This window comes from Carlito syrichta, unplaced genomic scaffold (assembly GCF_000164805.1).
Source record: "Carlito syrichta isolate Samal-C Ts95f unplaced genomic scaffold, Tarsius_syrichta-2.0.1 Scaffold143308, whole genome shotgun sequence".
Lineage (NCBI taxonomy): Eukaryota > Metazoa > Chordata > Mammalia > Primates > Tarsiidae > Carlito > Carlito syrichta.
In genome coordinates this window covers 83,727-105,758 of record NW_007087404.1, presented here as the reverse complement: position 1 = coordinate 105,758, position 22,032 = coordinate 83,727, and the positions used below count along the sequence as shown (strand labels likewise).

At 46.4% G+C, this 22,032-nt stretch overlaps 1 protein-coding gene across 4 annotated transcripts in view; it reads right to left on the bottom strand.

Annotated features, from left to right (window-relative positions):
* Positions 1 to 22,031, bottom strand: part of AZIN2 (antizyme inhibitor 2) — a 38,844-nt gene extending 16,813 nt beyond the window's left edge. The window contains exons 1-10 of one of the 4 annotated variants that reach the window (XM_008050248.1): positions 21,919 to 22,031; positions 21,705 to 21,825; positions 21,404 to 21,613; positions 20,899 to 21,075; positions 19,180 to 19,353; positions 10,514 to 10,686; positions 9,405 to 9,539; positions 8,449 to 8,614; positions 6,600 to 6,762; positions 5,300 to 5,409 (exon numbers count right to left, since the gene is read on the bottom strand). In XM_008050248.1, coding sequence (XP_008048439.1) covers positions 5,300 to 5,409; positions 6,600 to 6,762; positions 8,449 to 8,614; positions 9,405 to 9,539; positions 10,514 to 10,686; positions 19,180 to 19,353; positions 20,899 to 21,003 — 1,026 coding nt within the window. In that variant the 5' untranslated portion in view covers positions 21,004 to 21,075; positions 21,404 to 21,613; positions 21,705 to 21,825; positions 21,919 to 22,031. Of the gene's footprint in view, positions 1 to 5,299; positions 5,410 to 6,599; positions 6,763 to 8,448; positions 8,615 to 9,404; positions 9,540 to 10,513; positions 10,687 to 19,179; positions 19,354 to 20,130; positions 20,250 to 20,898; positions 21,076 to 21,403; positions 21,614 to 21,704; positions 21,826 to 21,918 lie in introns of all 4 variants that reach the window. The other 3 variants (XM_021708677.1, XM_021708675.1, XM_021708676.1) reach the window with 3 other exon arrangements.
* Position 22,032: the final 1 nt, after the last annotated feature.

Sequence of the window (22,032 nt, the reverse complement as noted above, 5' to 3'; positions counted from 1 at the left end):
CTCCCAAAGGCACGGGATTACAGGCTGAGCCACCGAGCCCGGCTTGATTTTTTGATTTATTGTAGAGATGAGATCTCGCTGCCCAGGCGGGTCTCGAACTTTCAAAGCATTAAAAACTAGAATAAAATAGAATGGCAAGTAAGAAAGCCCAGTCTTGGCAGCAGAAGGAGGGACTCTCGGTGTGGACTGGAGTGACTAGAGCTTGTATTCCCAAGATTCTCATAAAGCTCTCATGATATTTGTCCCTTCTGGGAATCTCCCTATACTCAACCATTTCTTGCATTTATGAAGGTTGATACAGATTTATTGAACTGCATCTTTACAAAATAAATATATATCATTTTAGAGTACTCAATGAATATTTTAAATGTTTATGTATTTAAAAGACCACCTAATATGCCAGTATTTAAAGAAAACCATATGTTCACAATATGTTTTTTTGTTTTTTTGTTTTTGGGGGTTTTTTTGAGTTGGAGTCTCACTCTGTCGCCCAGGCTGGAGTGCAGTGGCATGCTTCTGACCACTGCAGCCTCAACCTGCTGGGCGCAGGTGATTCTTCCACTTCAGCCTTCCAAGTAGCTGGAACTACAGATGCATGCTACCGTACCCAGCTAATTTTTTTATTTATTGTAAAGACGAGGCCTCACTATGTTGCCCAGGCTGGTTTCAAACCCATGGACTCAGATAATCCTCTTGCCTCATCTTCCCAAAGTGCTGGGATTATAGGCTTTAGCCACGGCACCCACCCACAATACATGTTTTTTAGAAGTGAAAAACAAAATGAACTATGACACTTTTTTAAAGAGAAGAAATAAAAGTAAGTTTTAACAATAGTCATCTCCAAGTGGTGGTAGTAGTGAATTATTTTATTTTACTGTTTGTGTTACATTTTCTCTAATAAACATTCTGTTTCTATAAGAGAAAAAATGTATATATAAAATAAAGATAATTTCCAGGTATGGTGGGTCATGCCTGTAATCCCAGCACTTTGGGAGGGAGGCTGAGGTAAGAGGATTGCTTGAGCCCAGTAGTTCAAGACCAGCCTGGGTAACATAGCAAGACCTCACCTCTACAATAAGTTTTTTTTTTAAAGTAGCCAAGTGTGGTGGCACACACCTATAGTCACAGCTATTCAGGAGGCTGAGGCAGAAGCCTGAGCTCAGGTGATGGAAACTGTGGTGAGCCATGATTATGCCACTGCACCCTAGCCTGGGCAACAAAGTGAGACCTCACTCAGATCATCATCATCATCATCATCTATAACCAGCAGAGCACACACAAAAAAGAGACAGATTTCCTTACTATTAATTACAACACACTTGCTTAAGACATGTGCTAGTGTGCTGAAACTTCTATGAAAGAATAACTAAGAATCACAAAACTAAAGTAATAAACCAATAGATTGAAAAAACATGTGTATCAAACATCACATTAAATACATGCACACATGTGTATGCAAGGTCATCTCTATTTGTAAGGAAAAATAGCCAGACTTCCCAAATTAGAAGACTAGAAGATATAAAAAGTCATTGACATCAAAGGAAATAAAACAACAAACAAAACCAAAATGCTCTAACCTTGTCAAAGTCACAGAAATGAAAGAAAAACTGAGGTATACCATTACAGATAAATTAGCCAACAAGAAAAAGGTCATTAGCAGGCAATGTCTGTGGGCTTATTGTGAAGTGGACACAAATGGTAACAGTACATATTAGTTCATGCTTTTGGAAAAATAATCTGGCAATATGCACCAAGAAGCCTAAAAATGCTCTTATCTTTTTACCCAGTAATACTTCCAGGGACTCACCACACGAAAATAGTTTTAAAAATTGATAACCTTTAAGCATGTAAATCAAGCCAGTCATGCAGAGATTAGCAAAGAGCATTCTAGATGGAGGGACTATTCATGGAAGCATGAATAAGAATAACAAAAAATTAACAATGCCTAAATGCTCAACAGTAGAGCAACTTTACAAGGAGTTAGTAATTTTCTAGAAAAATAGTTAAGAGCTTTTTCTCTGGCCCCAGACAGATAATCAAAGATGAGTAAAACATGAACTCTATCTCCAAGGGACTCACAGTCTACAGTTAATAGGCATTATCCCTTATTGAGTATGTGACTTTGAAAAAGATTCTTTTACCTCCCTAAGTCTCAGTTTTCTCATTGTCAAAGAGAAGATTGATAATGGTACAGTCATGTGTCACATAAAGACATTTCAGTCAACAAACCAACCATATGTATGATGGTGGTCCCATAAGATTGTAATGAAACTAACCAGGTGTGGTGGCTCACACCTGTAATCCCAGCACTTTGAGAGGCCAAGGCAGGAGGATTGCTTGAACCCAGGAGTTTGAGACCAACCTAGACAACATAGTGAGGCCTCATCTCTACTAAAAATAAAAAATTGCCTAGGCCTGGTGGTTTACCACCATCTCTAGCCTCAACATCCTGGGTTCAGGCAATTCTCCCACTTCACCCTCCTGAGCAGCTGGGACTACAAGCACGTGCCACCACCCCTGGCTAATTTTTTAATTTTTGTAGAAACAAGGTCTCACTGTGTTGCCTAGGCTATTCTTGAACTCCCAGGCTCAAGCAATCCCCCCACTTCAGTCTTCCAAAGTGCTGGAATTACAGGCATACCCAGTCCTACTTATATAATTTTTTTTTTTAATCTACCCATTTCTAACATATACTGAGCACTCACATGTGTGCCACATTCTGTACTGGGGAAGCAGATATGGTTTCTGCCTTCAAGGGTCTCACAGTGTAGTAGATAATTCATTCATAATTCATTTGACAAATATGTGTTGAGCACTTCCCATGTGCCAAGCACTGTGCCGGGGGCTGGAAACTCAGAGGCAGCTCATTGGACAAGGTAGTTATCCTCAGAAAGCCTACCTTTAGGTTAAGAGAAAAACACAGCAACCAAATGCACTGTGTGGACCCTCTTTGGCCCCTGAGATCAGTAAATCAGCTATTAAGAACCTTTTATGTCCGGAGGACATGATGGTTCACACCTGTAACTCCCGCACTTTGGAAGGCCAAAGCAGGAGGATTGCTCGAGCCTAGGAGTTCAAGACCAGCTTAGGCAACATAGTAAAACCTCATCTCTACAAAAATATTTAAAAAGTAGCCAGGCCTCCCAGCTACTCAGGAGGGTGAAGCAGAAGGATCACCTGAGCGCAAGAAGGCTGAGGCTGCAGTGAATCATGTTTGTGCCACTGTACTCCAGCCTGGGCAACAGAGTGAGACCCTGACTCAAAAAAAACAAAAAACTGTTTATGAGCCAGTTGGGGATATCTGAACACTGATGATGGGGGAATACCAAGGAATTGTTCGTTTTTAATTTGATAATGGAATTGTGATTTTTTCAAAGTCTTTATCTTTTAGAAATACATACTGCACTAAAATATATTTTTTAAAATTCTACAATATTGATTCTGTACTTTTCTCATGATGTTGTTGTAGCTTTTTTATTAATCTCTCTCTCTCTCTCTCTCTCTCTCTCTCTCTCTCTCTCTCACACACACACACACACCTGTTTCTATGTAACAAGATTTTGTTTCCAAAGCACAAATAATTCTTACTTATTAACCTCTGCAGCCCACAACACATTGCTTTGCATATTGAAGAGTACTCAAGTATTTGTTGAATTTTTTTAAAAAAGAAAGAAACACAAACAAAAAAGGGCCAAATGTGGTGCAATAATAAGAGAAATATACCTTGAGCCAAGGGTCATGTTCAGTACAACTTTTATACTTGAGGTCTAAAAACAAAGTTCCTGGGAGGGAAGAGCAGGGATGTAAAGCTGCCATGCCACTCGTGAGGGCCTTCCTTGGGGAAGAAGGCACAGGTGTCCTGGGGCAGGCTGAGTCCCTGTGACACGCTCCCAGTACCACAGGAGCCAACTAATTGCGTATGTTGTATGTTGTCATCCACACAATATATGTCTCCACCACCAGACCATGGGCCCCACCCTGCATCCGCTCATGTGGCTGGATTCAGAGAGCAGTTCAGAGCCCAAAGGAAGAAACCATGGAATCTCCCAAAGGAGGAACATCGCAGACCATGAAGAGAGCCAGTAACTTCCTGGTGCCCAAGTCAGGATGCCAGCTAGCGATAAGTCAAAGCAGAGATCCTGGTGGGGTGTGTGGTAGTGGGCTGGTATCATAGTCTTGCTCTTCTGAGGAGCCAATGAAAGGAAGGGAGAGGGGGTGAGAGATGGCATGCAACAGGAAGAGGGCCACTGGATGGGGAGAGGAACTGGCAAACAATGGCTGTCTGCTCTGTAACCCGGGCTTGCTGGCCCAGGTTGGCCTGATTCCTTCTCCATGTAGTAGGATGTGGGCTACCACAAGAATGCAAGCAATGCCAGTGTGTCAGAGTAGAAAACTGAATTCCTCAGCACATCTGGGAGGTTTACTCACACCAGCAGCCATAGGCGTGTTTATAGAGTGAGGACCCATTAAGCACATTCACAGTGCCTGGGCACTTGGAGGAGGAAGGGAGGAGTCTTTTCTGCCTGCAGTGGGATAAGGTGCAGGAAGAGCTACAAAGAGGAGTTGATTTTCAAAACCCATCTGACTGGTTCTTGAAAAACCGGGTAGGATGGGAAGGGAAGGAAAAACAGTGATTGCTCACAAGGACCTAGACGCTGGTGAGGCACTTGGAGGAAAATTTCCTTCCAGGAAGAAGAGCTGCACAAACAAAGGCCTAGAAATGGGAAAATACATCGGCACATCTGGATTTCTTTCTCCTCTTAAAGTTGCCCTTAAAGATGCTGGGTTCCACAGGCTAGAAAGAACATTTTATCTATTCCAGTTCTCTGGTTAATACAGAAAAACCCATTACAGATGAACTGTTAGACTTCTAGGAATTTACCCCAGGGCAGTAACCGGAGATGTATGTCAACATATATTCACAACGCTCAAAAACAGGAAACCAATGGCCAGCCACTAGAGTTAGGTTGGTTAAAATACCATGTAGTCATCAAAAAGCATGTTGTCAAAGATTAGTGACATGGAAATAGCTACATCCCATATACATTTTTTAAAAAGCAGGTTATAAAACAACATGACTTCAACTTTATGAAAAAATTATAATAATATTTTAAAAAGAATTAAAAGGAATGTTCAGTCTATCTCTGTGTAGTAGGATTACGGGTGGTAACTTTCTTCAACTTTGTTTTCTATTATCTACAATAAATAGGTTTTTAAAAATTAGATAAAAGTCCAGCAGATGTTATTGTAACATACACACACACACAATTGAAAATAGGCCCCCATGGGGTAGGCTCACCTTCTGCAGGATGGGGGTAGGGCAGATGTTGTCAAACAGGACTGAGTTGAAGATCCCATACACGCCCTCATCGAGGTGGTACATGATGGTCTTGGTGGAACCGTTTTCCTCTACGGGGAGGGGAGGGGTCAGGGGCAGCATAAGTAGCAACATGGGAGGGTTGTCATGGGGAGCTGGCTCAGCAGTGGGTTCAGCAAGAATCCTGGTTCTATGAAGCAAAAGGGCTGCCCTTCCTCAACCACAGGTGGGTCCTGCAACAGAACCCAGCAACCATCCTCCTGATGACATGGGTTCACTTCCATGTTGGGACATTCAACCTTACAGTCAAGATACCCTGCCCAGGACGCACTTCCCTGCCCACATCTGAACCCCTAGGTACTCCAGCAAAGGCAGAAGAACAGCCCACACAAACTCAAGACCCCAAGAGGTTAAGCCACTTGCTCAAAGGCACACCACAGGACAGTGGGTGAGCTGGGATGGGAAGCCAGTTCTCTTGGTTGGACTGTCTGGGACAATTCCCCAGGTCTATAAAGGAGGCCAGAGGAATGCTATCCCTACACACACACAGGGCATTCTACCTGAAGTTCACCACCCCTCCACATGAATTCTCTCTGGGGAAGAGTGCCCAGTCCTGCCTCAGGGTCCCAGAGAAGAGGGTAAAGCCCCAAGATCAGAGTCCCTCACACTTCTCACTCACAGGGCTGCTGGGAGGTCAGACCTATCAAGAATGACAGGGAAAAGCAATTTGGGCCCAGAAACTCAGCCTGACCTAAACTTGAATCCCAGCACTGTCCTGTGACTTTGGGCTAGTGACTTAACCTCTCCCTGACTACATCCTGTCATTTTTAAAGTGGACTCAAACAAATAAAAGTTGTCATTAGTTATTTTCACTACAGTATAAGTGGTAGGGTGAGTAAGAGCCTGTACTTTGGAGAGGAGACTGACATGGTGTCAAATGCAGGTTTTACTTCTTACTAGCTATTAAGCAATTTACTTGTATTCTCTTTGGCTCTCAGTTTCCTCATCTATAAAATGGGGTCAATATTCTGTGGACTAGAATATTCTACTATTGACTGCAAGCCAACATTCTAGTCTCCCCAAGGTCATTTGATCTCAATCTTCACAAAATATGAACACACCTAAGAAAAAAGGCTTGCTTAGCATCTTGGGGTAGGGGGACTTGATTGTAAGATTTCCTCAAGCAAGGACCCATTCTCCAGGTTCCCCCCACTCACCACCACTGGTCAGCCAGTCACTGCTTCAAGGGAGAACAGGGCTCCACTGCCTATCTGGCACCTACCCTCCCTGCCAGCCTGGTCCAGAAGAACCTCCTTCTTGGCAGTGATACTGACTGCCACAGTGAAGGCCGAGGTCACATAGTAGCGCCCCAGTTCAGCAAGGATGTCCACACCACAGCCCTCTGGGAAGTACAGGTCCAAGGCTGAGTTGATCACAGAAGCAATCTGGTGGGAGGGGAATAGGAGTGACAATCACATGCTTGAAATGCAGGGTTTATGCTGAAGACTTGCTACAACTACAACTCTATTTCTTGAAAGCACCTTTAATTTCAGGAAGAAGGGCTTGGCAGCTGTTAAGGCCCCAGCAGGTAACTGCAGACAGCTGGTCACGAAGGTAGGAAGGGGACAGAGCTGGGTCAAGACTTACCTCATTCTTGGGTAAGGCGCCCTCCTCAATCCCCCCAAAATGGGAAGGGACACTCTTCATATCACACTTGGGACTCAGATTCCAGAAGCCCTGATGTGGATCTTTCCTCCAAAAATAGGCAATCTATTAAACACAGTTGCTCCTTGACCAACACAGGTCTGAATTGTGTGGATCCACTTAAATATGGATTTTCCTCCACCTTGGCCACCCCTGGGACAGCAAAATCAACCCTCCTCTTCCTCCTCCTCCTCCTCTACCTATTCAATATGAAGATGATGAGAATGAAATCTTTATAATGATCCTCATTCACTTAATGAATAATAAACATATTTTCTCTTCCTTATTATTTTCTTAATAGCATTTTTTCTTTTGCTTACTTTATTGTAAGAACATAGTACATACCACATATAACATACAAAATGTGTTAATTAACCATTTATGTTGTTGGCAAGACTTCCAGTCAACAGTTAGCTCTTAGTAGCTAAATTTTGGGGGAGTCACAAGTTATGTGCAGATTTCTTACTGTGGAGAGGGATCAATGACACTAAGCCCTGCATCGTTCAAGGGTCAGCTGTAATACATTTGATTACAGAAAATTCAGAAAATACAGAAAAGGAAGAATATAAAGTCACTCCTAATTCTATAACCCAGCTGAACCTAATCATTGTTCACTTTTTGGAGTAGATTCCTTAATTTTTTTCTACAAACAAATTATAACCATATTTATTATAACCATATTAAGTCTCTGTGTATGCCTTAGAGCTTGTTTTACTCAATAGACTGTGACAAATGTTTAACATTCGCTCCCCACATGAATAAATGTTTTGTCACTAAAATGCACCATAATTTAACCAATCCTGAGTATTATAATGACCAAGGAATCCACTGGACTTCTGTTATGAACAAAGCTGCAATGCTCATCTTGGAGGTGAATTATTTGTGTCTGTCCCCAATTATCTCCTTAGGGTCAATTCCTAGATGTGGATAGTCTCAGAGGAAGCATGTCCTAAGGAGCAGTGACCTCTAGTGGTTAGGGTGGGAATTGCTCTGACACGCTTGACTTCCTTTCACACGTGGGAAGGAGAGAGAATGGAGAATGGGTCGGAGTGGACCCAAGGGTCCCTGCCTTTCCACTTGATTTTTCATCAGTCCACATGCGGGTGAATGGGCATACACAGATCCTTAAAGAGGCTTATGACTCATGAAACTATGTTCTGGTGAAACCTCAAATAGGCTGCTTAAGTGCATGAGCAGAGTCAGGCAGAGCCGGGTTCTGCTGTAGACTCAGAAAGTGATGCAACCCCTGTGAGCCTCAGCTTGCTCAGCTGGAGCACAGGGTTAATAAGAAATGAGCTGTCCGGTTAAAACCAAGCACAGCACATGGTACAGAGGACCTATGCACAGTGGGGTCCCTGTGATCCTTATCCCTCCCTACCCCTCTGTTGCCCCCCACAGAGCCCAGCAAGACACAGCACCAGGGTTACCTCTTCAAATCTCACTTTGGCCCCCTCCGTGCCAGGGAAGCCGCCGCCAAGGTCCAAGACGTGCATCCTGTGGCCCAGCTCGGTGCCCATTTCAAACACAAGCCGGGCGTCTGCGATGGACTGAGCATAGGCCTGAGGGTCAGGACAGCCACTGCCAACGTGAAAACTGGAAAGAGAGGAAGAGCCCTGGCTTACATGCAGGGCCCCAGGTGTCACCACCTCAGCCCCAGCCAGGACCAACTTGGCAGGCACATGGGACATTGTGCCCATTTTACAGATGCAGTGACTGAAGGTCTGAAACATTATATGGGTTCCCAGGGGTCACATGGCAAGTAATGAATGGACAGGAAGCTAAAGCCAAGGTCTCTTGGCTCCTCCCATCCCTCCATGTGGCTTCTAAAGATTATCCTTCTGGGATGAGAGCCAGGGCCCCAAAGTCAGCCAGATCTGGATATACCTCAGTTGACTGTGTGGCCTTGGCAAGTAACTCAGCCTGCCTTATTTTCGCTTTCTTGTCTATAATGCAGGGATAAGCCCCATACCACTCAAGGCCATGAGATAATGCACATGTAGCACTCAGCAACTGGTATACCCGAAGTATAGAATAAGTGAAACTATATTTTAGGTCATTATTATTACTTCTTCCATATATCTGAAAGAAAAGAAGCAGATCAAGGACATAGCTGCACAACACTTGTCCTACAGGCTGGCAAAATTCCCTTGAAGCCACGTCCCTGGGTGGGATTTCCTGGGACAAGACCTTGGGAACCGTGGGGTTGGGAACGGGCCATTCCAAACCTTCTTTCCAAAGAGAAGAAATTCTCAAATGGCAGAATTCCAGGCCCAGGGACAGGCCTTGCTTGGAGGCCTGGAGATGGTCTCATACAGAATTAATTCCTGGGCAGGAGGCAGTGGGCCTGCCATGGGTGGGGACGGCAGGGCTTCCCAGCGCTCACCTCACACCCACCACCTCCATGTGGCTCTTCTTGGCATTTTCAAGCAGATGTCTGCAGGATTTCAGCGGTACTCCAAACTTCAGGCTCAGGCGGCTCAGGGAGTGGGAGTCATCGGTGGCAATGCACAGAACCATCCTGGTGAGATAGGCAGTGCTCCCTCACTGAGGAAAACCTGCCTCCCCGCCCCAGCCTCGACTTCTATAATCGAGGGCTATGAACTGCATGACTCAGAGCTGCCCAGCCCCCACAGGTTCCCTGACTCCCTTTTCTCAGCCTGCACAGCCAACCAACCTCCAAATCCTGTCCAATCCATTCCCTAAGCATCCCTGGAACCCATCCCTGCAGCAGGGGCCAGGTCTAGACCTCATCAACTCTTCTCTGGGCAGTTCCAATTCCCCCAAATCAGCCTCCACATCAGTCAGAGTATTCAAATTCTTTGTGTATGAGAAGAACCATTTTTAGACAGTCTTAAGAAAACCTCAATTCATGATGGAAACTACTTTGGGTGAGCCAAAGTAGCTCACCACCTGGACTTCCCTACACCCCAAGGCCCCTCCCAAGAAGCCCCAGGGTATCTGGTAACCATGTAAAAGCCACTGCCAGAGTAAAACATCCAGTCCTGATCCCTTCTACAGTTCATTTGACTTGGAACCAGCCCCTGTCCTCTTCACCCCTCACCCATGCCACGTTCCAGTCTCACCAAATTTCAGCTCATCCCTCAAACCTCCCATGCTGTTTCCAATCTCCATGTGTTTGCTTATGCAGTTCACTATTTATTCTCTTCCCAAATTATTCCATTCCTCAAGGCCCACATCAAATGCCACCTCCTTCATGAAGCTTTCCTGACCACTCCCTCTGGCTCTCTCAAGTCTGTAACTTTGACCTCATTGACACTGGGCCTTACTCTGTCTGAGGCTGCAGCTAGTTATTTCTGCCTTTGTTCTACCCAGGCTGTAGCATCCAGAGTCCAGTCCAGGAGTACCTGCCCAAACTCCCACAACTGTGGTCAGGTCCAGGGCAGGATCCTCTGTCCCCTCTCCAGTTCTCCTCCCCCACCCCCCTGCCCTTACTCCCCAGCCCAGCCTCCCTACGAGCGGCTCTCAGCTTACTTGGCACTGGGGTGGCTCCTTACCACCTTTGCTAGCTCCATCTCATTGTCAAAGCTCAGCAGCCGGATCCCCTGCTTGGCAGCATACTTGATCTGTGCAATTTGCTTACAGGGGTTGGCATAGATGATCTTACTGGCAGGGACACCAATATGCTGGACCACCTCCATCTCTGCCTGTGGGGTCCCAAAGATGGGAGGTAAGAAGACACCAGGGCCCGCTGGCCCACAGAGCCCAAGGAAGCACAGATGAGGGTCAAAGTCACTGCTGTGCATTGGAGGCCCATAACAGGTTGGCCTCGCTCTAAGAAACAGATATATAGAAATCAGAACTTAGGCTGATTCTACCATTCTTTGATGGGCAGGGATGCCACGTACAGCCATGCAAGTGGTGCACTGCACAGTCCTAAGGGGCCTCATTCACAGGGAATACTAGGTAAGTATGTATATTTATTACAACTTTCTGGCAGTAAAGGGTCTTATTCTAACAAAAATCAGTATATATATTATAATAATTAAGTGTCTTAAGGAAGGGGTACATTTTCTTTTTGTTTGCTTGATTGTTTGAGTCAGAGTCTCACTCTGATGCCCAGGCTGGAGTGCAGTAGCATGCTCATGGCCACTGCAGTCTCGATCTGCTTGGCTCAGGTGATCCCTCCACCTCAGTCTTCCAAGTAGCTGGAACTGCAGGCGTGCACTACCATGCCCGGCTTATTTTTTTATTTATTGTAGAGACAAGGTCTCACCAAGTTGCCCAGACTGGTCTTGATCCCCCGAGCTCAGGCAATCCTCTCACCTCGGCCTCCCAAAGTGCCAGTATTACAGGTTTGAGCCACATTTTCCAATTCACACAAAGGCACTACATGGACTCATGGTAGCCCTGATGACAGGCTTCTGACACATTTTCCTGGCAGATTTAAATGCTTAAAGAATATCACTTGAGAAACAGTATGGAAGTTTCTCAAAAACCTAAAAATAGAACTACCATATGATCCAGCAATGCATACTTGATATATATCCAAAGGAAATAAAATCAGTGAATAGAAGAGATATCTGCACCCCCATGTTCATTGCAGCATGTTCCACAAGAGCCAAGACAAGGAATCAACCTATGCATCCATCAGTGGAGGAAAGGATAAGCAAAATATGGTGTATATACACAATGGAATATTATTCAACCTTCAAAAAGAAGGAAATTGTCTGGGCTCAGTGACTCAGCCTATAATCCCAGCACTTTGGGTGGCCGAGATGAGTGGATTGCCTGAGCCCACGGGTTCAAGACCAGCCTGGGCAACTTAGTGAGACCTCATCTCTACAATAAATTAAAAAATTAGCTGGCGTGGTAGCGCACACCTGTAGTTCTGGCTTCTTGGAAGGCTGAGGTGGAAGGATCACCTGAGCCCAGCAGGTCGCCATTGGACTCACCGTGTGCCATGGCAATGCAGCCTGGGCAACCGAGTGAAACTCCAACTCAAAAAAAAAAAAAAAAAAAAAAGAAGGAAATCAATGTAACAGCATAGATGAACCTGAAGGACAGTATGTTAAGCGAAATAAGCCAGACACAGAAAGACAAATATGCATGATTTCACTTATAAGTGGAATCTAAAAATGTCAAACTCAGAAAAACAGAGAGTAGAATGGTGGTTGCCAGGGTCTGGGTGGAGGGTGGCAGTGGGAAGATGCTGGTTACAGATATAGAGTTAGGAGGAATAAGGTCAAGAGGCCCATAGTACATCATGTTGGCTATAGCTAATAACAATGTACTATATGCCTGGAAATTGCTAACAGAGTAGACCGCAGGTGTTCTCACCACAAAAAATAATAAGCATATGAATTAATGCATATGTCACTTAGCTTGATTTAACCATTTCACAACGTATGCTTCCATCAAAACATCATGTTGTATGCCATAAATATATGCAACTTTTATTTGTCACCTTAATAAATAAGTAAGAATATTACTGGAGAGATCACCCAACTCCAAAGGCTTACTCCAAACTGGGTGTGAGTGTGGTGGCTGGCCCAGCCCCGGTCTCCTTGAGCCTCTTCTTCCTCACCTTTATGCAGCATGGCCCCCTGGGATTTCTGCATTAACAATTTGGATAATGATGACGGTGGTGACGACAGCAATCACATTCACTGAGGGCCTATCATAAGCAGGCCCTGAATAAGATGCTTTACATCAAGTGTTGCAAATTTTTTCTATAAAGGCCAGAGTAAATATTTTAGGTTTTAAGAGCCAGTCTCTGTCACAACTGCTCAACTGTCACCATAGCACCAGAGTAGGTAGCCATAGACAATGCACAAATGAATGAGTATGGCTGTGATCCAATGACACTCTGCAAAACCAAGGGGCTGACTGGATTTGGCCCTGTGTCCACAGCGTGCGAGGCCCTGCTTTTGACTGACCATTCTAGTCAAGCCTTACAACAACCCATTCAAATAACATTAGCTTCACCCTACAGAGAAGGAAACTGATGCTCAGAGGGGCTGTAGCAAGTAGGCGGCAGAAGCAACTCCCACACTCAAGTCTGATTTTTCATGAATAAAGAAAAGAAGAGCAAGCCCGTTTGGAAACACAACAGTTGGAATCATAAGAGTCATTTTTGGCCACCCTGAGTGTGTAATAAGAGTCTAATTTTAATTTAGCAACTTTTCAGCACTAGGTATTTATACATATATATTATTTCACATAATCCCTATAACTATGCTATGAAATATTTACTGGCTGCATTTTACAAAGGAAAAACTGAGTTCAGTGAGGTCCCCTGTCTGTGGCGACACAGCCAGTAAGTAGCAGAGTGGAACACAGAGATCTGGCTCCAGAGCTGGGCCCACTACCACCACAGCTTGCTTCCCAAAGACAGATACACGCCCACCCGAATCCGAGTGACTGTGGACATGTGCTTTTGCTGCCTGCCTCACCACACGAGAGGAGATGGAGAAGTAACAAGAGCACTTTGGGGACCTGTGACTGAGCTTTGATTATAAACATTTAAACAAGTGTCATCATTCCCAGAAGGCTTATCCTATGGGATAAATATTTAATGCAATGCCAGCCATTACATTAAATATTTTATATACAACCTCATTTCATCTTCATAACAATCTTATGAGGTAGGAAACAGAGGCTCAGAGAGGTTAAGTGACTCATCCGAAGTCACACGGTTTCTAAGTGGCACAGTTTCTAATGGTGGTCTACAGTCCACCATTCTACTCTCTGTTTTTCTGAGTTTGACATTTTTAGATTCCACTTAGAATTTACTGATTCTAACTATCAGACCCTGGTATACCAGCTCCTAACCACAGTGCTCTAATGGGGAATACACCCTCAGTGCTGCGTTGACAGGTATCTTGAGTTGCCAGGCTCTGTGACAGGTGCTCATGAAAACAAGTGGAGAATAAAACAAGCAGAGTCTGAACCCATGGGACTTTCGGGCTGTGGGGGGACAGGCAGATCTGAATGAACACTGAATAGTGATGCAATTACAAATGGCTACAAGCCGTGAAGTACAGGCTACAAGAAGATGCGAGAGTTCTGGGTGTGAGGGGCAAAGGACAACCTTTCTGGGGATCAGAGATTTAAGCTGAACCTGGCAGGAGGCCTCAGGGAAGACGCCAAGAGGGAAGTCAGGAATACAAGAATGTTTCCAGTAGAGGAAGCAGCCGTGCAGAGGCTCTGAGGCAAGAAGTGTGCAACCTGATCCAGGAACAGAGGACCTGGAGTAGCTGAGCAGCACGAGGAGGTGGGGAAGGGAGATCAGAGGGAAGTGGGAAAAGTCACTGAGGAAACCAGGAAGGCCACACAGGGATTTATATTTCACCTGCATGTGACGGGAGAGTTTGAAGGGTTTCTGGAAGGGAAATGACATGGTCAAATTTGCATTTTAAATGCAAGATCTAAATGCCCATCACTCTGGCCACCTGAGGAAAGGCCCAAGGGGATTCTGGGGCTGTCACAACCATCCTGGGAAAGATGACAGAGCCAGCTAAGGGGCACTTCATGAGGGCTGGAGATGGGGGGTGCCGCTAAACACTCTGGATTTCTGGCATCTTCTGGTATCAAGTCAACTGGAGAGACAGGAGATGAAAATGTGGGAGGTGGTGGCATATTGATGGTATTTAAAGCCATGGGAGGAGATGTAATTTCATAAGAAAGTGAGTTTATAAGAAAGGGAGGCCTGAGATAGAATCCAGAACAGGGCCACCATTCAAAGAACCACAGCAGACAGGAAGAGCCAGCTCCCAGGACCTGCAGCAGGAAGAAGGGAGAACCAATGAATGCAGATTATAAATGTCATTCTTGTAAAAGCAAACCCTGTTTTTACAAGGGTTGTAAGGATGAAAGGAGCTGTCTTAATTGTCAGAAGTGCCTGGTGAGGGTGGGACAGGGGTAGAGCAGCATTCACTTTTCTCTTACATACTTCTGAAGTCTCTAAGAGAAGGAGTGTATGTTATTCTTGAGTATTTTTTAAAAGAGTATGCTGACTGGGTACGGTGGCTCACACCTGTAATTCCAGCACTTTGGGATGCCAAGGTGAGAGGATTGCCTGAGCCCAGGAGTCCAAGACCAGCCTGAGGAACAGAGTCTACAAAAATCAAAAAATTAGCTGGGTGTGGTGGCACACACCTGTCATCCTCACTACTCAGGAAGCTGAGGCAGAAGGATCACCTGAGTCCAGAAGGTGGAGGCTGCAGTGAGCTGTGACTGTGCCATTGCACTCCAACCTGGGGTGACAGAGTGAGATCCCAACTTAAAAAAAAGAAAAGATTATGCTGTTGTGTTGAATGTTGTTGAGAAATTAGATTAAAAGAAGACTAAGGAGTATCCCCCATAAATGCATCTTCAAAATACATCTTCAAAACCTGCTGGCTGGGCACAGTGACCCACGCCCAGCACTTTAGGAGGCCGAGGTGAGAGGATTGCCTGAGCCTATGGGTTTGAGATCAGCCTGGGCAACTTTGACAACCTCATCTCTACAATAAATAAAAAAATTAGCTGGGCGTGGTAGCACGTGCCTGTAATTCCAGCTACTTGGAAGGCTGAGGTGAAAGGATTACCTGAATCCAGCAGGTCAAGGCTGTGGTGGCCGTGAGTGTGCTGCTGCACTCAGCCTAAGTGACCAAGTAAGACTCTAACTCAAAAAAAAAAAAAAAAAACACCTGCTGAGTTTAAAGCCATTGAGAAACAGTACATACCAAATAAACACATTTTATATTTTGTTACAAAATCACAAACTTTTTTTTTTTTGAGTTGGAGTCTTACTCAGTTGCCCAGGCTGGAGTCCAGTGACACACTCACAGTCACCCAGCGTCAACCTGTAGCTGGAACTACAGGCACGCACTACCATGCCTGGCTAATTTTTTTTTTGTAGAGACAAGGTCTCACCAAGTTGCCCAGGCTGTTCTCGAACATGTGGGCTCAGGCAATCCCCTCACCTCGGCCTCCCAAAGTGCTGGGATTAAAGGCTTGAGCCACCGCACCTGGCCCACAAAATATTTTATATGTTTTCTGTGGATCATTTATGTAAATATCTTTTAAATACTACATATCCACCAAACCCATCAGAGTGATTATCTATGGAAACATAAAGCTGATGCCCTACTTTGTTTTGGGGAGAATGAATTCATGTACAATTTGAATAATTCACAATTAATGTTTCAAGTGAAGTGCTCATAGTATCCTGAAGATCACTGGGGACCTTGGTAAGAGGAAATTCTTTGGATCAATGAGAGTGAAGGCTGGGAAACAATGACTTTAGGAGCAGGTACTGAAGAAGAGAGACAACAAGAACAGACAACTCTGCTGGGTTTGGCCATGAAGAAGGAGTGAGGAATTGGGCTGGAGGTGGTGTCCAGAAAAGGGTTTTTAAGATGAGAAGACGCTGAGAGAGACAGCAAGAGGGCAAGGAATGGGGACAGGAAAGATGATACAAGGTCCTGTGGAGGTGGCTGGGTGGACCAGAGGCCCCATGCAAGCTGTGGCCTGTGCCCTGGCCCCTGTCGAATGCATATCTGTCTTTACAGTCAGCCCTAGTTCCTGCCCAGCCCTGGATCAGTGTCCTGTAAGGCAAGGGTCCCCAACCCCCAGGTCATGGACCAGTACCAGTCCGTGGCCTATTAGAAATTGGGCTGCACAGCAGGAAGTAATCAGTGGGCGAACAAGCAAAGCTTCATCTGTATTTATAGCCGTTCCCCATCGCTCGTTATACTGCTTGAGCTCTGTTTCCTGTCAAATCAGCAGCAGCATTAGATTCTCATAGGAGTGCAAACCCTATTGTGAACTGTGCATGCAAGGGATCTAGGTTGCGTGTTCCTTATGAGAATCTAATGCCTGATGATCTGAGGTGGAGCTGAGGCGGTGATGCTAGCACTAGGGAGCAGCTGCAAATACAGAGGAACATTAGCAGTGAGGTTTGACTGCACTGTCCCACCCCGACCCCCATCCCGGTCCGTGGAAAAATTATCTTCCACAAAACTGGTCTCTGATGCCAAAAAGTTTAGGGGCCCACTGCTCTAAGGCCACCGGTGCTGTTACGCATGGCCACCCACTATGGCCTACCAGAAGAGGGCAGCCTCGGCCTTCCAATAAAAGCTGTAAGTCCTGGGAACCAACTCAACGAGTGCATTGACGTGTCTGCTTGATCCCACTGCAGGGAGGGGCTTGGGCCTCTCCTGGCCCTCACAATTAGCTGAGGGCATCCATCACTAGCTATGTCCCAGATCAGCCATCCCCCCTATGAGGACCTTGGAGAAGACAGCAGCGATAGAGTCCAAGACCACATTGCTAGACTCTAACTGCCACGTCTCAGTGCATGACCCTGGTACATGACCTCCATGCCTCATTTCCTTATGTGTTACACGTGGCCACACCAGGCTGTTGTCAGAATTCTGGAAGAAAATCATTACCTCACAGGGTAGTTGCGAGAATAAAATGAGATCCTGTGCAGAAAATGCTTGACAAAGCTCCTGGCACAAGAGACACACTCAACAAACATTAGGTGCTTCTCTGGTCCCCACTGTCTTCAAGACCTTTAGAAGCCCCAACACACAACTCCGCCCTTGGGAGGTCAGCTCCTGAGGCTAGAGAGCCAAGTGCCTCACCCCTAGGGTTTCCTGAAGCAGAGGGCTCTAGGCAGAGGAGTATGGTTCTATTCTTCACCCCTAGACCAGAGGTATTGAAAGGATCCTGCTCCTTTCCCATGTGGAGGCCCAGCACTGCAGGAGGCAGCAGGGAGGGAATTCCTAGCTCTGCTACCCACAGCTCTGTGCTATTGGTCTCCAGTTTCCTCGGCTGTAAAATGGCAATCTCTCCTCCTGTGTACCTCACAGGACTTTATGTAAGATGTGCACGAAACAAGGTGTGCAAAGCAAGAACCGATGCCAAGACGAGAGAGTGCTTCATCTACCATGAGGGTCACATGTGGGTCCTAGTACAGGCATCACTCTAGCCCTGTCATCCTACTCAGGCTAGCTCCTCTCCTTTCTCCTCCAGGGACCCTTTCTAGAACTCTCCTCATAACAACCAGCCACATTGCTGGCTGGAATTTAAAAGGAGTTCCCTTCAAAACAACCACTACTAACCAACAAGAAAATGATGGTACTGCAACATCATAAACCAGTACTCAGCAGGCATGCTCCCACCTCAGGGCCTTTGCACTTGCTGTTCCCTCTGCCTAGAATGCCCTTCCCATGGTTATCCACCTGGCTTGATTCCTCGACTCCTTCAGTTCTGTATTCAAATCTCAGTGAAGCTTTCCCTGGCCAAATTATCTAAAAGTACAACCCTCTCTTCCAACATTCCCTACTTCCCTTTCCTGTTTTTTCTCCACAGCACTTAGCACCTAAAATACTATATATTTTCAGTATTTAAATAATTTTTTTGAAAGCAAGATCTGTGAAGGAAAGGCTTTTGTTGTTTTATTTTGTTCACTGCTACATCCCCAGCTAGAGTACTTGGCTTCATAGGAGATGCCCAATAAATATTTGTTGAATGAATAAATGAAATATGCTCAAAGCTCTACTTGGAGGAAACTTTATAGCTCAAAGGCTTGCAACTAGTTAGAACATAATGAAAATAGCTGAACTAAGCATTCAACTCAAGGACAATAGGGTCTGCCTCACTCAGTGGTGTATTGCCAGCCCTACCTACCACAGTGACTACCACATGGCAGGAATTCAATGAATATTGAATGACAGTATTATTATAAGCAAAGTTAAAGACAGCAGAAAGAAATGAAAACAGCAGAAATCAAATTAGAAAGACAGTACAATTGGCAACAACACAACTCTGAGATGATTAAGAAAATGCACACTTACATATTGTTAAGATTATAAAACAAAAAAGAAAAAACCAACAATATGAAGGTATTTTGCTTTGTTTTAATTAGAAGAATACCACATATAGCTCTATGCAAAAAAAAAAGGAAAATCTCCATTAAAAAGGTGACCTGTCTACCCAAGGACACATAAGGTTCCAATTTGGAACTTCAAGGTTGACAAATTCCATACTCGCTTCTCCCTCCCTCATCCCGTGAGGCCCCTTCTGAGTGGGTGGCCTTCCCAGAGGACAGGAGCCAACTGCAGGTCATTCCTGCTTCCCAGAGCCCACCCACACCAGCGTATGTTCAGTAGTCATGGAGGATCAGTGCACGGCGGGGCAGGGCTCACCTTGTTGGCACAGCTGAAGCCCAGCCCCAGCTCAGCCAGGACTTTCAGCACACCCGGGCTGCTGTTGCACTTGACAGCGTAAAAAGGCCGGACTCGCGGCAGGTACTTCAGGAAGCAGAAGTGCTTCCTCACTACAGCACCCAGGTCAGCCACGAAGAAGGCAGCGACCTGGCCCTGTGTGACAAGAGGTCGGTGAATGTGAGATCCCACCCACCACCCTCCCCATGGCATGCCATCCATGGTCCTTCCAAGTACCTGTCCCAGGTTCAGCTCTGACCACCAAACTACCCTGCTGTAATGTTTTTGGGGGCCTCCTCAAGCCTACAGAACAGAAGACAAACTCCAGCCTGGCATTCAAGGCTCTGTGTTCAGGCTCCGGTTCCTCCCCACAACTCAGCTAAAACTCCAGCTGTAGGCTGGATCCTTTTTCCACCTCCAGACCTTTGTTCCCACCATGCCCTCCCTGGAATACCCTTACCCCAACGGTGTATGACAAAATCCTAATCTACCATCAAGTTTCATCTCAAATAACACCTTCCCCAAACTGAGAAGGCACCTCCCACAGCATTTTGCATGTGCTTCCAAGTATCCAAACCGTAGACCAGAAAAGGGCAAATTATCAAAGGCAAGGGCTATGGACTATAGCCTCACCACCTTCCACACGCAGGTGCTCAATGAAACCTGGATTTTGTCCTACTGTCACCGCAACCTATGCCTGTGGACAATTGCTCATCACAGATTTGTGGAAGGCCAAGCATGTATGAGGTTGTGGGTGAGCCTATTTTACTTAAACCTTCCGTGGGATTCAGTTTCCTTTTTACACACCACTTTTTTACTGATGCCCACTTGGTGCCAAACATTATGCTGAGGTACAGAGATGACCAAACAGGGCTCTAGCTGTGAAGGGGCTTAGGTCTGGAAGAGAAAAAAAAAAAAACCTTAGGTGCTTACAATGAACAAACACTAGCTGGGAGTTTCTACAAAGTACAGTGGGAGCCATGGAGAACCAAAACACAAAAGCTGTCTGCAGCTATCAGGAAAAAGCAACACTGAAGACAAGCAAGGAATGACTAATCAGGAGAGGCTGAGAGAAGGATGTTCCAGGCAGAGGAACAGCCTGGGCAGTGGTGTGGTAACAGAGCCCACGGCATTAATGGGAGATGCGAGTAGAGTCCTTCAGCTCTGATGGAGCACTATATATGCTGTGGGAAATGCTGGAAATGGGGCTATGGAGGCAGCGAAGTTCTGACTTGACCTATAGGCAATGGGGAATTGTCAAAGAATTCTAACTCAGAGCAGGACTGGAATACAGTTGGAGGGGATGGGATGAGACAGGGAGGAGGTTAGGGGGCCAGGAGGTCAGATGAGGATGAGAATACAAAGTGAGGTTCCATGTGAGCACACTGGAGGGTTATTTAAGGAGGCAGAATCCCAGAGCTTGGTGATGTCTAGATGTGGGAGGTAAGGGTGAGGGGGCAGGGGGAGAGGACTCCCAGGTTTCTCACCTGGAGGGCTGGGGAGATGGTGGTAGTGCTGTTTATCAAGGCCAGGCACCCAGGAGGGGCAGGTTGGGAAGCAAGGACAAGGAATTGGGGATAAAATTAGCCCTTCTCTTGCAAACAGCAAGAACTCCATACCAAATAAGTGAAAAAATAAGACGAGGAGGCAGCTAGGCCCACACATACGACTGAGGACCCACCCCCACCCCAAGCCCCTCACCGTGGTGGCTTGTGAGGCCCCCAGAGTGAGCTCCTCCAGCAGGTCCTGGGTGCTGAAGCCCTCCTCCACCATCACAAAGTCCGATTCACTCAGGTAGCCAGCCATGCCTTGGAGGAGGAGCCGACTGGCTGGATGGAGCCTCTGCCTCAGCTGCCGCCTTAGAAAGTATGCAACACACTGCAGGGAAGATGGAGGAGGGGAACGCTGGGGGGCTGGCTCCTCTGCCCCCCTAACCTCCCCAGGTCAAAGCTCCCAGTCCTGTCACACCCTCCCCCAGCACAAGCCTGAGGTTCACTAGGAAGGATGGAGGTCAGGAATCCTGGATTCTAAACTGGGACAAGGCACATACACTGCTTTTCCGGGTCTCAATTGCCCCATCTGTAAAATGAATGGTTTTGGAGATCCTTTCCAGTTCTGAACTTTTGGGTTTAGGAAAGAGGGAAAGAATGTGAGAGATGTTTGGATGGGGAAATTTCCAGGACGCCCCCTGTCCTGCTACGCCCACCTAGAGAAGTAGCCAGTAACCACGCCAAGGCGTCTCAGACTGAGATGGAGTTTAAGTTCGAATCAGTTCTCTGCTGCATGACCTTGGGTACACTCCGATTCCCCTCAGAGCCTGTTTCCCCGTTTGTAAGTGGGGGCCAGACTAGTTCTGATGTGCTAGAATTATAAGCGTGCATGGGGGCGCTACATGATGGGTGGGAGCTGCAGGCTCCTGGGAGAGAACCAAAGGCCGAGGTTCTTTCTGTTCGGGTTCACTCCTCCCAACTGCAGGGCCGAAGTCCCGCCCCCTCAGACCCCCTTACCAAGCCCCGTCCTCCTTCGCGGGGGCCAGAGCCAGGCGCGCTGCTAGGGGGGGTCGCCGGTGACCTCGAAACTTGTGCAACACCCCGAAGAGGAGTGGCAGTTGCGGAGCCGAGGCCCCTGCTAAGAGGAGGCAAGAGGGGCCAGGGGACAGGTCAGCACCAGAGCCGAGGGCATCGGTTCTCCGATGCTCCCCAGGCCACTCCCCGCACTCGCCTTAAAACGCATTTACACGGCTTCGGCCCATAGGTCTCCCCAGCGAGTGAATCGGATCCTCGGCGCCTCCGCTCGCTCGCTGCCCCCGGCTCGGGCCCCGCGACCTGCGCCCCA